Raw genomic sequence first — 17,902 nt, 5'->3', positions numbered from 1 at the left:
ATTATATTGGACCCAATAAATCTTCTTTCTCCAATACAGTCATATGATATTAAATGTTCGTCCTAAAATATTTTTAAAATAATTTATTAATCCCAGGATTTCAATTTCCAACTCATGGTTAACATAAATCACTAACTAAAGAATGTGATGATGGATGGATGGTCATCATGAAGCTATAGAAAATACTGATGAAAATACAAAACCATGTTACACACAAGCATTTAATCATCAACTATACCTTCCACTTCGGCTTTCCTTCTGTTTCCAGAGAAACTTCATCAACGAAAGATGTAAGTTCACCAAACATAGTTTCGCATACTTCCATATGTGAGTGGCCAAGAGCCATGGTTGCTGCATTCTAAAACAAAAATAAAAAATAAAAAAAATGAATGAATTGTACTGTTAGCAACAAGTTCATAACGATGCAATCACCTTACTAACAAATCTAGAAGCTTGTGATTAATAAAAGCAAAAAAAAAAAAAAAGTATTCGCAAACACATTCTCATACTACTACTTGGGAGAAAACTTTGATCCGCAGGATAAAATTTTAAACCCAAACCTAAATGTCACTCGGAATAATGGAAACAGTCTCTCCATATGTGAGGGTAAGTATACGTATATCATGCCCTCCCAAGACCCCTGATATGGGTGTTAAGAGTCTTATGCATATGGTATGACATTATTGTTGGGAGAGATATCAATAAACAATCATAGCGGAATAATTCTTCTCCCTATATGCAAGCAAATATAGTGTATCTCTACTTTTATACGTGCTGGAAAAAATAAGAGAAATAATCAATCACATCAAGCCATAAGAACACAAGCAATTTTTTATGTGGAAAACTTCTCCGGTGTGAGGAAGAAAAACCACGGGACCTAGTCCAGTTAAAATCTCCACTATCAATCAAATAATGGGTACACAAAGTCTTCTCTAATTGTAATTAGAGGATTCAAGAATCTCTCATCAAGATATCTACAATATTGGCAAATACAAAGAGAATTGGAAAGAATATACCAAATTCACGATTACTGTTTACGGGAAAAAATCCTAACTCCTGAGCTCCAAATCCAATCTCCACCGTTCAGATTGTATCTCCTTGAGTCATTAACCTCTCCTCCAAATTCATTTTGATCGGACCACAGACGAAGCAGGATCGGAGTATTGATGAAATCTGGATAATATGAGAAAAAACCATGTTTTTCTCTTTCTTTTGAGAAGTGATGGCTCCTCTCTTCTCCCCTCTCTTTTTACAACTTCCTTTAAGTTTTCCACACTAAAAGGGCTGGGCTTTGGTCTTTTAATAAAGCCCACTTGGGCTTTCCTCCATATGGAAGGAAATAACCCAACAAATCTCCCCCTTTTCGACTATGTGGAAAAAATCACCATCCCGGCGATCGAACAACAAACTTCAAGCTTCTCCCTTGGTAGTGTCTTTGTCAACATATCAGAACCATTATCATCAGTGTGAACCTTCTCAAGTTCCAATAACTTATCGTTCAACGCATCTCTGATCCAATGGTATCATACATCAATGTTGCTTCGATCTTGCATGGAAACTGGAATTCTTAGCAAGATGAATAGCACTCGGGCTATCACAAAACAACACATACCTCTTCTGCTCGAAACTAAGTTCTCTCAAGAACTTCTTTGCCTATAACAACTCTTTAGTTGATTCCGTTGCTGCAATGAACTCTGCCTCTGTCGTAGAAAAAGCAATGCACTTCTGAAGTCTCGATTGCCAAGCTATAGCCCCACTTGCAAAAGTTATCAAATAGCCCGAAGTAGACTTACGAGTGTCCACATCCCCAGCCATATCTGCATCTGTGTAGCCAACTAACAATGGTTGTCTATTTCCCAAACCAAGTCTCAAACTGGAAGTGCCTCAAACATACCTCATGATCCACTTCACTACATTCCAGTGCTCTCTTCCCGAATTTGACAAGAATCGGCTAACTACACCAACTTCATAGGCTATATCTGGTCTTGTGCAAACCATTGCATACATCAAACTTCCTACTGCTGAGGCGTAAGGAACTCTTTCCATGTCTTCCTTTTCCTTATCTGTAGCAGGACATTCCTTTGAACTTAGTTTGAAGTGGGTAGCAAAAGGAGAGCTAACCACTTTAGCTTTGTCCATATTGAACCTCTGAAGCACTTTCTCAATGTACTCCTCTTGTGACAAATACAATTTCTTGGCACTCCTATCACGACTGATTCTTATGCCAAGAATTTTCTTTGCTGGCCCCAAGTCCTTCATAGCAAATGACTTATTCAATTGCTTCTTCAACTGGTCAATCCTTGAAGCATTCTTGCCAACAATTAGCATATCATCCACATAAAGTAGTAAGAAAATAAAATCATCATCAGAGAATTTATGAACAAATACACAGTGATCTGAAGTTATCTTCTTGTAGCCTTGCTCCCCCATAACAGACTCAAACTTCTTATACCACTGTCTCGGTGCTTGTTTCAAACCATATAGGCTTTTCTTCAGTTTGCACACATAATCCTCTTTCCCTTTCACTCTGAAACCCTCTAGCTGCTTCATATAAATCTCTTCCTCCAAATCACCATGAAGGAAGGCAATTTTCACATCCATCTGCTCAACTTCCAAGTCAAGACTAGTTGCTAAGCTGAGTACTGTACGGATCGATGACACCTTTACAATTAGAGAGAAGATTTCATCAAAATCAATACCTTTTCTCTGACCGAACCCTTTGACAACCAATCTAGCTTTGTACCGTGGTCATGAAGAGAACTCATTTGGCTTCTTCTTGTAAATCCACTTGTTCTACAAAGCTCTTTTTCCTTTAGGCAGCTTCACTAACTCAAAGGTTTGGTTATCATACAATGACTACATCTCATCTTGCATGGCCTCAACCCACTCTGTCTTGTGTTCATCTTCCATGGCTTCGGCAAAACATTGGGGCTCTCCCCCGTCAGTCAATAACACATATTGTTCTGCTGAATACCAAGTGGAAGGATGTCGGTCTCTGGCTGACCTCCTAGATGGAATCTCTGGTGGAGTCTCTGGCACTATCAATTGCTCATCAGTCTCAACATCTCCCTGAACCTGTAAGGGAACATCCACATCACCTCTACCCTAGTGGTCATCTTGAACATCATCCTCATCTTGAGAAGAAAAATTCTTCAAAGGAACTGGATCCACATCAGTTAAACTGTCACCCTGCTGAGACATAGGTTTCTCTACCTTCTCAATATCCTGAATCGTCTTATCTTCTACAAACACGACATCTCTACTTCTCACAATTTTCTTCTCAACTGGATCAAAAGCTTGTATCCAAATTCATCTTGACCGTAGCCAAGGAATATACATTGTCGCGTTTTCTCATCAAGTTTAGACCTTTCATCTTTTGGAATATGCACAAATGCTTTGCACCCAAAAACACGTAAATGATTATAGGAAACATCCTTACCTATCCAAACTCGGTCTGGCACATCAAACTGTAGAGGAACACAAGGTGTAAGATTCAACACATGAACTACAGTACTCAATGCCTCCCCCCAAAAGGATTTTGGCAACCGGGATTGTGAAAGCAAACATCTCACTCTCTCAAGCAGTGTTCTATTCATCCTTTTTGCTATGCCATTCAATTGAGGAGTTTTCGAAGGAGTCTTTTGATGCCGAATACCTTGCTATCTACAATACTCATCAAATGGACCAAAATACTCTCCACCGTTGTCAGTCCGGATGGACCTCAGTTTCTTCCCAGTCTGTCTCTCAACTAGGGCTTGAAATTTCTTGAACTCAGCCAACACTTGGTCTTTTGACTTCAAGATATATACCCACAACTTCCTTGAATGATCATCTATGAAGGTCACAAAGTATCTAGAGCCACCAAGTGTTCTCGTCTTCATAGGGCTGCACACATCCGAATGTACTAAATCCAATATCTCTGACTTTCTCGAATGAGGGGAATTCTTGAAGGAAACTTTGCTCTGCTTCCCTGAAAAACAATGAGTACACATTTTCAGAAGTGTACTTTTTGGTCCACATAGTAGACTTTTCTTCCCCAGTAGAGCTAATCCTTTCTCACTCATGTGAGTTAGTCTCTTGTGCCACAACTTTGCTATACCATTATCCTCCATCACATTAATAATGTCGTTGGAGATCTTTGCTTGCATAATGTACAATGCAAAGTGCTTCATGCCTCGAGCCACAACCATAGCACCCCTGGTGAGCTTCCAGTGGCCATCACTAAAAGTGCTGCAGTACCCTTCGTCATCAAGTTTACCTCCAGAAATCAAATTCAAACGAATGTCAGGAATATGCTTCACATCTCTAAGAACTAAACTCGTGCCATTATTTGTCTTCAGATACACATCCCCAATTCCAATGACTTTAACCAAGCCATCGTTTCTCATCTTTACTATTCCAAAGTCACCAGATCTATAGGATGTAAAGAAATCCTTCCGAGATGTAGCATGAATGGAGGCACCACTGTCAATCACCCAACTGGTCTCATGATATGCAACATTTATCATCTCATCTTTATAAATAATGAGGAATTCTACAGGAGTGGTAGTAGCAACTCTATCATCACCATCTTTGTCATCTCCATTCTTCATTCCCTTCCCTTTCTCATTCTTGTTTTCTCTCTTCAATTGCTTGCAATATTTCTTAATGTGTCCCTTTTTCCCGCAATGATGACACTCAATATTTGCAAACTTGTTGGACTTGCTTCTACTGTTATCTCTGTTCTTCAGACTTCTGCTCTTACTTCTCCCCCTCTTTTCTGTAACCAAATCTCTAACTGTGAAGAGGACCCCTTTGTTTTTCTTCTCATCTCTTCATTTAGCAAACAACTCTTGGCTATATCCATTGTGATTACACCTTCTGAAGCGGAGTTAGACAATGAAGTTCTGAGCATCTCCCTCGAGTCCGGTAATGAACCAAGCAACCATAACCCTTGTATCTCATCATCAAACTTAATACCCATTCCAGCCAACTGATTAATAATTCCTTGGAATGTATTCAGGTGATCAGATAAAGGAGTCTCATCTTGGTACCTCAAAGCCATCATTTGTTTAATCAGAAACAACTTTTTATTTCCAGTCTTTCTAGCATATAACTGTTCAAGCTTATGCCATAGAGAACGTGCATTTGTTTCTCACTAATATGGTTCAAAACATTATCATCTACCCATTACCTGATATACCCACACACCTGTCGATGTGACAAAGTCCATTCCACATCAGACTTTTTTTCTAGTTTTTCAGCACTAAATACTGGTAGGTAATAATCTTTCACATAAAGAAGATCCTCCATTTTTCCTTTCCATATGTCATAATTTAAGCCATTGAGATTAATCATTCTACTAGTATTTGCTTCCATAACTAAAACTGCCAACCTGACAATCTGGAAACCGGGCTCTGATACCACTTTGTTGGGAGAGATATCAATAAACAATCACAGCGGAATAATTCTTCTCCCTATATGCAAGAAAATATAGTGTATCTCTACTTTTATACGTGCTGAAAATAATAAGAGAAATAATTAATCACACCAAGCCACAAGAACACAAGCAGTTTTTTACGTGGAAAACTTCCCCGGTGTGAGGAAGAAAAACCACGGGGCCTAGTCCAGTTAAAATCTCCACTATCAATCAAATAATGGGTACACAAAGTTTTCTCTAATCGTAATTAGAGGATTCAAGAATCTCTCATCAAGATATCTACAATCTTGGCAAATACAAAGAGAATTGGAGAGAATATACCAAATTCACGGTTACTATTCATGGGCAAAAACCACAACTCCCGAGCTCCAAATCCAATCTCCACCATTCAGACTGTAGCTCCTTGAGTCATGAACCTATCCTCCAAATTTTAGCTTGATCGGACAACAGACGAAGCAGGATCGGAGTCTTGATGAAATCTGGATAGTATGAGAAAAAACCACGTTTTTCTCTCTTTCTTTTGAGAAGTGACGGCTCCTCTCTTCTCCCCTCTCTTTTTACAACTTCCTTTAGGTTTTCCACATTAAAAGGGCTGGGCTTTGGTCTTTTAATAAAGCCCACTTGGGCTTTCCTCCATATGGAAGGAAATAACCCAACAATTATTACTAATAATGACATTTTCAAGTAGAACCTTGTCACATTATAAACCCTACCTCACTTACAATGACAGACACATTCATTTTTAAAAGTCAATAGAAAGAAGAATCCAGAAAAGAAAAATGTAGCAATCATAGCACAAAGGTCCCACATCACATTAGGGCCCTGTAGAGGGCATGATGTCAACAGCCTCACTTCCAAAATTGGAGAAGTTGTTTCCATGATAGCATAAAAACCCATCCAACACCCCCCCCCACGGGCAACACACACACACACACACACACACATGCACACTATGACGCATTTACAGATGCTTGCCAATGAAGAATCAAAATATGCAGTAAACGCAACAGTCAAAATCCTGAGTAATTATGACAAAATACTGAAATAGTAATGCAAAAAATTAAGAAACAGCACAGGGTGCTGGGTAGAAATGGAAAAATGGATAAAAATTCGTTAATCTGAACCATATTTGACCCGTTCTAACCGAATCATGATCATCCGTTTGTTAAATGAGTTGAATATGAGTTTTCATTTTCATATCCGCCCCCTTAGCGGGTCGGGTCGGGTCGGGTTTATCCGATGGATATCAGCCAACCTGCTTAAATATTAACTCATAAAAGCAACCCACAGCCCCCTGCCCCTAAGGCCTAAGCTAGCCGGTCCAGCGGCTCCACGCTCCAGCCCATTGAGGCACTACCCAAAACTCAAAGGCCCAATGCCCCTGCCCAAGCGCCCACAGCCCACATGCGTGCCCCTCTTGAGTCTCGGCCCCTCGACCCTCCCAGGCTCCCACAGTCCCACTCCTAGAGTCCCAGACTCCCAGCCCAGGCTCCCAATCTCCCAGCCCCCACCCAAGTCAGCCCCATTCTCGATTCGCCCATTCGAGCCCTAGCCACAAACACAGAGACTCAATCACTTAGATAAGGAGAAGTGGGGAAGTGGAAACCAGTTGGCGCCGCACAAGACCCTTCTTCTTCGACCCTTTGAAGCCCTCTGCCCTCAGCCCTCAGCCCTCCGAGTCTTTGACCTTTCGCAACTCATGAGTTTCTTCGATCCTTCGAACCAATCTTTGGATACGCAATCGCCATAGCAGGTGCCAGGAGCTTTGAGCTTCGAACCAACAGGAGCTTCGAACCAGTAGGTGCGAGGAGCTTCGAACCAGCAGAAGGGGGCTTTAGAACTCAGAACTCAGAAGGTAGTCTGGTTACTGGTAGTCCCTCCGAGCTCCACTTTGGTTTATGCCTTTCAGGCTTCCACTATTCCACAGTTCCACCACTGTTTGTCTGTTCCACAGTCCACACTTCCACTGTCACTGTGTATTGTATTTTTATTTTATTTTTCTACTTTTCTTCCTCATGCATCCATGAGCCATGCTTCTATTTTTATTTAATTTTAAATATATTAAATATTGATTCCTTGCAAATTGTTTAAAGAATTGGTATTTGCTAATATAGACATTAACAGATTAACTTAATATTTTATATTTAATTCTTCACTGGTAAAACATAATTACTTTAGTAATGATTTATAAAACAGTTAATGTAATTTATAAACATTATATACTTATTTTTGAATGATTGACCATGTACAAACACACAAATGTATGATGCATGTACATATTCTTTTGACAACTTTTGTTCATTGGAGAAGAGCCAATGGCATTATTACTCAAACTCAAAGAATAAAGAGATAAAATATTTTAATTGTAACAATATCTTAGTGGATCTCTAACTCAGGCTTGCCACAGCAAGTGTTTATGTTTTCCCCTAATTATGCATGGATGTTTCCCATTGTGGGCATATTTGGTACTGCAATCCAGTCATTGAAAAAAGTTAAAGGACCATTCAATTGTGAAAAATAATTTTTATTTTTTCAAAGAATTACAAAAGATGACATTCCTTGCTTTGTAGTTTTCTAGTATTTGTGCAGAAAAGTTGGAAAAAAATAATAGAAGAAATCCTTTTCTAGCTTTCTTGAAAATAAAAACTCATTTTTGTAAAACATAGACACTTATAGAAATACAATTTGACATTGCAAAACATTACTAAATATACTGTCATGTAAATTGATAAGAGTTGGATGGAATGAAAAATGTAAATGAAGAGAATGACAAAACAGAGTAATAAATATGATTTCATGTCGCTTGATTTCATTATATTCTTATGTACTAAACATGCAGTAAACCATAACATGCATGCAAGACAATGACAGTGGGGGTAAAGATGAGAATAAAAATGAGAAGAATACAATATTTTAGGTTGTGCAAGTAAATGTTTTCTATAATTTTTGTCTTATTTTATTCTATTCTTAAGATTAGATATTTCGGGAACCAAACTTTGATTTGCAAGGATAGTGTTGAGAGCATGGATTTTGGAACATGGAATTGAATTTGTGTGGATTTTTGAAATAAATTCAACGCAATTTTGTATTATGGTTTGTTCAAAGTAACGCATATCCAAATCTATGTCCTAAAATTTTATGCTCTTCCTATGCATGGTTAGTGTCTGTTGCTCAAACAATCATAATATAAAAATTGTACTGTTCATAGAAAACGTATTATTGTCATAAAAAAAATTAACAATATAATATATATATATATATATATATATATATATATATATATAGGCCTATAAAAATAAGGTTCTCTTAATGCATCTATCAACCTTGAGATTATTACTAAAGTCTTAGCTAATAGGTTGAGTGCAATTCTTTGATAATGGAGTCCTTAGTAAAAGCATTAATTCCTCCTTTATAGCCTTGGTACCGAAGAAATTTAATTCTACTTAATTCCTCCTTTATAGAAAAATAGACCAATGTTCAGGTTAGTGGAGGCTAGTAAAAATATGAATTTTTAGCTCTAAGCCAATACTTCTAGCAACTACATTATTTGTCATGTTAAATACTTTGACATTTCTGCATTGCTATTGTTGTAGGCCTTTGTCATTTTAAATACTTTGACATCTCTGCATTGTTATTGTTGTAGGCCTGCATAGTAGCATTGTTTTTGTTTCAAGATGAATTTAATCCTTCGCTGGGCAATGTAAACATTTAATCCCATTTCATATTTTTTTGCAGTGCATTACAAGGATTTGGGAAAAAAAAATATCTCAGTCAATAGCAAATTCAATTGTTCAAAATGATGAAATGAGTGAAGAAGAAGTTCAGTTGCCAGATTCATCAAACACAAAACCTACAAAAGAAACAACTCCACAGGTAAAAAGAGCTAGGAAAAAAACATCTAGTATTTGGACATATTTTGAGTTGATTGAAAGTGGAGATAAATAATATGCCCAATGTAAGTATTGTCCTAAGAAATATCTCTACCATAGTAAGAACTCTGGGACATCAAACTTACATTGTCATATGAAAAAATGCATGGGAAAGAAAAATAATGATCTGAAACAAATGCTAATGAGTCAAGGTGATGGAAAGTTGTCTTTGCATACACGAAAACTTGATCAAGTTGTACAACGTGGGAAGTTGGTAATGGCAATTGTGAGGCACAATTTGCCCTTTTCTTTTGTTGAGTATGAAGGAATTCATGAATGGGCTTTAGAATTAAATCCAGAGACAAAATTTGTGACAAGAAAAACTGCCAAAGCTGATGTTATGAGGGTTTTTTTCAAGGAAAAAGAGCACATTCGTGAGCTTTTATTGAATAATTCTAGTAGAATTTCTCTTACTTCAGACTTATGGACTTCGTTAAATACTGATGGCTATTTATGTTTAACTGCACCATTTGTGGATAAAAATTGGAAGCTTCAGAAGAACGTATTGAGTTTTTCAAGCATGCCTCCTCCACACACTGGTCTAGCACTTAGTAACAAAGTCATGGGCTTATTGGTGAATTGGGGTATAGACAAGAAGTTATTTTCCATAGCATTGGACAATGCTACATCCAATGACTGTTTTGTAGAGTTTTTGAAGTCTATTTTGAACTTGAAAAATGCTTTGGTAAGGGAAGGAAAATTTTTTCATGTTCGTTGTTGCACTCACATATTGAATCTCATTGTCCAAGATGGCCTAAAATTATCTCATTTCGCTGTGGACAAAATACGAGATTATGTCAAATATGTGAAGCATTCACAACATCGAAAGTTTAGATTTCATAAATGTTGTGAAAAGGTGAGAGTGCCACGTATGAGAGGATTTCACCAAGATTGTCCTACTAGGTGGAATTCTACTTATATGATGCTTGAAAGTGCTTTATACTATAGAGATGCTATTTGCCCATTCAGGTTTAGTGAGGAGAATTTCAAGTTTTGCCCAAACGATGATGAATGGAAGGAAATTGAGAAAATTGCTAGTTTCTTGAAGGTTTTTTATGACTTGACAAATCTTTTTTCTAGGACATCTTATCGAACTGCAAATTTGTACTTTCAAGGAGTATGGAAGGTACAAGTAACTTTACTTAATGCAGCATTGGGTGATGATATCTTTTTAAGGAATGTGGCTACTCAAATGCAAGGGAAATTTGACAAATACTGGTCAGATTATAGTAAAAATTTGGCAATGGCTGTTATTCTGGATCCTCGTTTCAAGATACAATTTGTATCTTTTTGTTTAAAAGAAATGCAACCAATGTTTTGGAAAGATCGAGTAAAAGACATTCAGCGTGAGATGCATTCACTTTTTGATGAGTATGTGAAGCACCACTCCCCTTCGACTTCTAATAAAATGCCTTCCTTTGAAGCAACTATTAGTCATGATAGTGGTCATATGACACCTATTGCAACATCAGTTGATGTGACACTAAAAGTAAGATTTTTTTTTAAGTACAAATTTTATTTACTTTTATTATACATCTATAGAATTTTTATATTTCTATTGTTATATACTTGTTTTTAGGGTTTTAAAGCTTTTGCTAAAGAAGATGAAGAAGCTCCAATGTCATAACTAGAAATGTTTTTTAGAGAGAGGATGGTAGATTGTGATAAAGAATTGGATATTTTGGACTTTTGGAGGAGTCATGAATATAGGTATCCGATTCTTTCTCGAATGGCAAGAGATATCTTATCAATTCCAATATCAATTGATACGGAACCCCAAGAATAAACGTCCAGAGACCCCAATTCATATTTATCAAAACCCCAAACCCAAAATAAGATTCGACATGGTAGAGGATCCTTGACCTATTGCTTGACGTGAAGCACAAACCAAGAATATGAAATTAATGGATGAACGCCACAAAGGTAGCACTTTTGATAAGTTCGGTGAAAGTTCAATGAAGAACTTGAAGAGAAATAAACCTCACTTGTAATTCTATTCAGCAAAAATAATCATCATTTAATACAAAAGAGAGTTGACTACTTAAAGAAAATAAAAGAAACCTATGACATCAGTTCAGCCAATAAAAATAAGCTATGACATCAATCTGACCAATAAAATAATCCCACATAACCTTAAGCATGCCATGTCATTTAATGAAACATGTGCAAGTCACATGACATGTGTCATTTAATGAAACATGTGCAAGTCACATGCCATGTGTCATGTCATTTAATGAAACATGTGCGAGTCACATGTAATGCTTAATCCATAAAAATTCCCCAAACAGCCCTTATTGACTTAACGTTCGAGCTTCACACGCCTTTAGACAATTTAGCATCTTAGGCTCTTCAAGAAAGTCTTTTTCTTTAGTGTCCATGGCCCTCATTGACTCTTGCTCAAACAACTTCTCGATTAATCCTTGCATAGCCTCCTTGACCTTTTTGGCTCTAGCTCTTGTAATGGGTCCACTTGGCACGTGCAGATCATCGTGTGCAATCGGAGCTTGTGGGTTCATATCAGTCCCCCTCTCTTCAAAAAGATTCGTCCTCGAATCATCACCTACAACAAAAAAGGATAAATCAGTAACATTGAAAGTTGCATTGACCTTATACTCACCTAGTAGATCCAATTTGTATGCATTATCGTTGATCTTTTCTACCACTTGAAAAGGTCCATCACCCCGCGGGTGTAGCTTTGTTTTCCTTTTAGTAGGAAACCTCTCTTTTTTCATATGCACCCATACCTAATCTCCTGGTTCAAAAGTAATGAACTTGCGCCCCTTATTAGCTTGAGATGAATATTGTCGGTTCTTCTTTTCAATGTGCTACCGTGCTTGTTCATGGATCCTCTTCACCAAGTCAGCCTTGTGTCGTCCGTCTAAGCTAGCTATCTCATTCATAGGTAGCGGCATCAAATCCAATGGAGTCAAAGGATTAAAACCATAAACAATTTCAAATGGAGAAAAATTAGTAGAAGCATGCACAATTCTATTATAAGCAAACTCAACAAGAAAGCTAAAAATCAAACAAATGATGCGAACCTCAATCAACACACATTGAGATCCAGCAAACAATGTTGGAATGCTTACCCAAGAAAGCTAAAAATCATATTTTTGGATAAATATGAATGGTAGACCTCGACCCGTTGTTTACGACAAACAAGAATTTTAATATATACGACCTCAACCCGTTGTTTAGTGCGAAACACGAACCTTGGTATAAGGAAGACACCACAAACGGTGGTGGAAAGTCGTTTGATAAGTCGTTGGTGAACGCCACGGGAAATCCCGATAAGTTCAAAAAGTTCTTTGAAGAACCAATAGAAGAAACAAAACCTTACATTTTTATTCAATGTCCTTTTTTTTTTTTTAATGCACAAAATGGTTTTTTTTTTTTTTTTTTGTTAGTGTGCTCTAATCGGCCTTACTATATTTCTTGCAATTTCCAGCCACAAAAGATTCAATCTTGATGATGGACGATATTAAAGAAGAGATGGAAAATTTTGAAAACAAGAAAACAAGATAGGTAGATCGGATGATAGAAGAATATGAAATAAGGATAAATGATTATAAGATAAAAGAATTTTCGAAAGCAAACAAGAAAAATAAGATAGATAGAACCTGATTTGAACCAAAGCTCTGATACCAAATGATACGAAACCCCAAGAATAAACGTCTGGAGACCCCAAATCAGATTTATCAAAACCCCAAACCCAAAATAAGATTCGACATGGTATAGGATCCTTGACCTATTGCTTGATGTGAAGTACAAACCAAGAATATCAAATTAATGGATGAACGCCACAAAGGTAGCACCTTTGATAAGTTCGATGAAAGTTCAATGAAGAACTTGAAGAGAAATAAACCTCACTTGTAATTCTATTCAGCAAAAATAATCATCCTTTAATACAATAGAGAGTTGACTACTTATAGAAAATAAAAGAAACCCATGACATCAGTTCGGCCAATAAAAATAAGCTATGACATCAATCTGACCAATAAAATAATCCCACATAACCTTAAGCATGCCATGTCATTTAATGAAACATGTGCAAGTCACATGACATGTGTCATTTAATGAAACATGTGCAAGTCACATGCCATGTGTCATGTCATTTAATGAAACATGTGCGAGTCACATATCATGCTTAATCCATAAAAATTCCCCAAACAGCCCTTATTGACTTAACGTTCCAGCTTCACATGCCTTTAGACAATTTAGCATCTTAGGCTCTTCAAGAAAGTCTTTTTCTTTAGTGTCCATGGCCCTCATTAACTCTTACTCAAACAACTTCTCGATTAGTCCTTGCATAGCCTCCTTGACCTTCTTGGCTCTAGCTCTTATGATGGGTCCGCTTGGCACGTGCAGATCATCGTGTGCAATCGGAGCTTGTGGGTTCATATCATTCTGTTGCATCGAAATCAACATTTAGTATTGGAGGAAAAGTGATAAATATGTCATGTAGTTCTCTTACGTCTGATAATGCTGAAACTATCATTTTAACTCGTGATTGGCTGTATAGTTGAGAAGGTATGCTTATTTAATTATATTTCTATGTTATTATAAATACTATGTATTATGCAATATTTATTTATATTTTAAAATTTGAATGCAGTTGAAGATTTTGTAGATAAGGAAGAACTTGCTGAAGATATTGCTCAAGCTGAAAGAGCAGGTCGTACCTCATCTAGTGTATCATCTTGCTCTATTTGACCTTATTTGAATATTACTATACTAGCACAGGTTGTGCAGCTAGTGCTTCTATTTATCTTTGAAAATTATGTAGTCGATAAATTATTGTTTATTTGTTGTTTTAACTTGTAGTGTTGAATAAATTATTTGTAATTTTTTTTTCCAGTTTGATAACTTGTAACTTTTGAGATGTTAATTAATAAGTTCAGTTTATGTTATTCGATTCATAACTTAAATTATATTTTGAACTCTTTCATGATAGGCACATGAGGAGAAGAAGATGAAAGCTTTGATGTCACAAATGAAAGTATTTCAATTAATTCAAGGCATTCAAATGATTTTGAAGTTATTTGAAGAATGGATTGAGATTTTTTTTAGTTTGTTGATAGTTTTATTTTGAGAGATTCACATGATTTGAAAATAGTTGTATTTAAAGAAACTCACATGCTGTAAGAACAATTATAATGTTTAGATTTTAGACTCACACGAGTCACACAGTTTGAGTTTTTATTTTGAGTTGGATTGAGATTAATTTATTGTGTTTTATTGCTTATAGCTTTACTTGCATGAATTAGGACTTGTTAATTAGTATAAATGATTGAATGATTGATATAGTTACTAAAAAAGTTAATATACAAACTAATTGCAAGTTATCGTATACAATTTAAATTATTATGACAAAAATAAATTATTAATAAAATTATATTTGAGAATGGCAGATTATCCGCCCATCCGCCATGAATTATCCGACCCGAAACCGCCTAATCCGCTACTTAAACAAGTCGAATATGGATTATGACTTTTTCACCCGATAATCCGTCTTATCCACCACGGATAAACAGACCCGATCCGCTTTGCCAGGTCTAGTGCTGGGCACCCATGGTAGAGCAAGCCTAATTTCCCAGCAACATGTGGTCCACAAGCATGGGGTTGGCACCCAATTCTCCAAAGATCTATTTTCTTCTAAATACTTGATCCTAAAAATTAGTGGCAGTATTCTTTGGCAACTAAGGAAATCTGTATTTCAACCAAGCTCTCTGCACTCCAAGAATTTTTCTTGTTACGCTTCTTCAGCGTGGAGAAGCTTGACCTGAATTGACACGCTGGGATCAATACTGAGGGAACAATAACAACTCCAAAAAAATTCAAGCCTCAAAGTATAAAAGGGAACTCCACCCCCGAGAAAAGAGAGTCTTAAAAGAGGTAAGCCAAGATTTTTTTCTCTCTTTGGAGCCTGAAAAGAGAGAGGTGATGTAGGAAGAGAAGCAAGGCCTTGGGAAGATCCTTGTTGGAGAATACTTCAGAAGAATTGCATTGATGATTGTTAGGTTTAGTCAGTAGTTTTTTATATATTTAGTATTAATTAGTATAGGATTATGAGTATTTGGGGGTTGTTTGTAATGTTTGTGTAATGTAGGGTTTTGTTTGTAATTCATGTTACTTTACGGGTATATGTGTAATTTCATGTGAAGTGGCTTTCTTATACAGTGTATGAAAGTCATGTTGCAGGCAATTATTGTTGTGAACTTGAGTTCCCCCTAGTATCTCCTCTCTCCTCCCCTTAATTTTTTTCTAATCTCTCCCATGGCTGCAAAACCTTGATGCTGCCCCTGCATCATTTGGCATCAGAGCCCAATATCAATCTCTGTTCTTCCCTTTCAATCCCCTCATCATCCCCTTCTCTCTTCTCTTCTACCATGTTCTCTCCTTTTCTTCTTCTAGTTTTATCCCTTAATTTTCCAACTCTTTCTATTTCTGATTTCTTCTCTTCTGCCTCTTCACTTTTCTCTATTTTTCTGCTCCGTTCTCTTTATCTATCCCTGTTCTATTCTGCATTGCTGCTTCTCCCTTCCTTCGTATTCTTCATATTCTTCCATCTTCTCCATTAAGCACTCTCCCTCTGGTTACTCTCTCCCCCCATCATCTCTGTTCTGAAATTTCAGCATTAAACACACACACACACACACCGAGGAGCAGTTCCTGAACAAATTCCAAAATTTCAGTCATGCCCCCAAATTTTTGAACACCACTTTCCAGTGACCATCCTGCAACACTACCCACACCCTCAAAGACAGAACACCCCGATGCCCCTTCCCATACAATTTCATCTCCATCCAATCACCGGAAAAGCCCCACGCACCGGCAGAAGGTTGAACAGCCAACAGCCCTTCGAAATACCCAACATCCTGTACTTTTCTCATCACACCATCACCACCACTGTAATCCTCATCACCAGATTTACACTCAACTTAAGTTTCATTGCCGGCGTCGTGCTCCTGGCGACCTGCGAGTGGGACTCTACCTGAATCTTCTCCTGGTTCCAGTTTTGCAAGAATTTTCTCCAGCTACACTGTTTTAGGTTTACTCCACAATATTTTCATCTTCAGCATGATATTTTAATTCTGGATCTTCTATTTTGCAAGCAAGCATGATAATTTGGGACGAAATGCTAAAAATTGAAAAATTAGTATACCATTGGCACTTTGGAGTGTGGATTTGTCACTACCAGCCCAGCAAAAACTAATCAGTTTGCATCACTGTGTTTGTGAGTTCTCTTTGTGAATTTGTTTCACTTCAGCACAACAATCAATATCAAAGGCGCATTGAAGATAGTTTTTGAGAAGGGAGCAAGGCTTGTGGGTAAATTGTGTCAGGCTTTTGATGATTTATAGTTGCAGTATATATGAATAAATCCAGGAACAGGGCAACAGCGTACTGGAAAAATGAACGGCTTTTGTCATACTCTGAGCATTATATTAAGCCATTTCACACCTTTCTTAAGTTTGGGGAAAAAGCGAGCAAATTATTTTTTATGGAAGATGTACAATGAATGTCATTTATCAAAATAAAACCATTTGTATGCAACTTCATCCGGAACCCCATCCAAAGCCTTATGACATATCTTGGATTGATAACACTACCTTATATGTTCGTGAAAGATGTTTGGTTCTTATCCAAATGGGTGACCATTTTGATAATGTTTGGTGTGATATCATACGCATGTACATTGGCCATTTTTTTTTATAGAAAAATAAATTCATTAGATAATGAAAGAAAGTACAATCAGGAGAGAAGGCATCTCCTTAACGAAATCCGAGAATCCCCAGAAAAACAAAACAAAAAAGGAAAACACAAAAAATACAACAAACTCAAATCAGCACGCCCTTAGAAGGGACTTCCAATCCTGCTGAACATCAGTCAAACACATCCTCTTAAAATTTCCGTTGCCCACACATCACAAAAAAGCCATGAAAGCACTCTCTCCCACACCAACCAATATGGAACTTCTTCCCTGAAAAAAAACATTTACATTATTCCACAAGCCCCATAGCACTGCAAATAAAGCACAATTCCATAACGCAATACCTTCCTTCCTCCTTCCAAACCCCACAAAAGATATTGTTAAGAACTCCACTGTTCTCGAACAAACCCAGCTTTCTCCAAAATAGTTAAATAACTTATTCAAAACCTTCGATGCAAAATCGTAATGCAAGAAAAAATGAGAAACAGGTTCTGAACAATCAAAACAAAGCATACATATATGAGGAGATAGAGCCTTTAATGGTCTCCTCATCAGCAGCAAGTCATCAGTATTTATTCTATTAAGCAAACCCAACCACAGAAACACTTTGATTTTATGGGGGATTTTGACCTTCAAAATTACTTTGCAGAGTGGAAAGGTATGATTGGTACCAACCAAGAAACCAAAGAAAGATTTACACAAAAAAAACACCCAAGGAATCCAACAACCAAAATCGACTATCATTCTCGGATGACATCCTACATGAACATTGGCCATGTACTCCTTGGTTCTCCTTGGTTGGATGATTTGGTTGTCACTCAAGGACTTAAGAACACACGT

At 37.1% G+C, this 17,902-nt stretch overlaps 1 protein-coding gene across 1 annotated transcript in view; it reads right to left on the bottom strand.

The window, feature by feature from the left end:
- LOC131159844 (uncharacterized) overlaps nucleotides 1–17,902 on the bottom strand; it is a 155,232-nt gene that overhangs the window by 15,718 nt on the left and 121,612 nt on the right. The window contains 1 exon segment of the mRNA XM_058115033.1: nucleotides 239–358. Coding sequence (XP_057971016.1) covers nucleotides 239–358 — 120 coding nt within the window.

This window comes from Malania oleifera, chromosome 1, assembly GCF_029873635.1.
Source record: "Malania oleifera isolate guangnan ecotype guangnan chromosome 1, ASM2987363v1, whole genome shotgun sequence".
In the NCBI taxonomy this organism is placed as follows: Eukaryota; Viridiplantae; Streptophyta; class Magnoliopsida; order Santalales; family Ximeniaceae; genus Malania; species Malania oleifera.
This window is presented reverse-complemented; position numbering and strand designations above follow the sequence as displayed.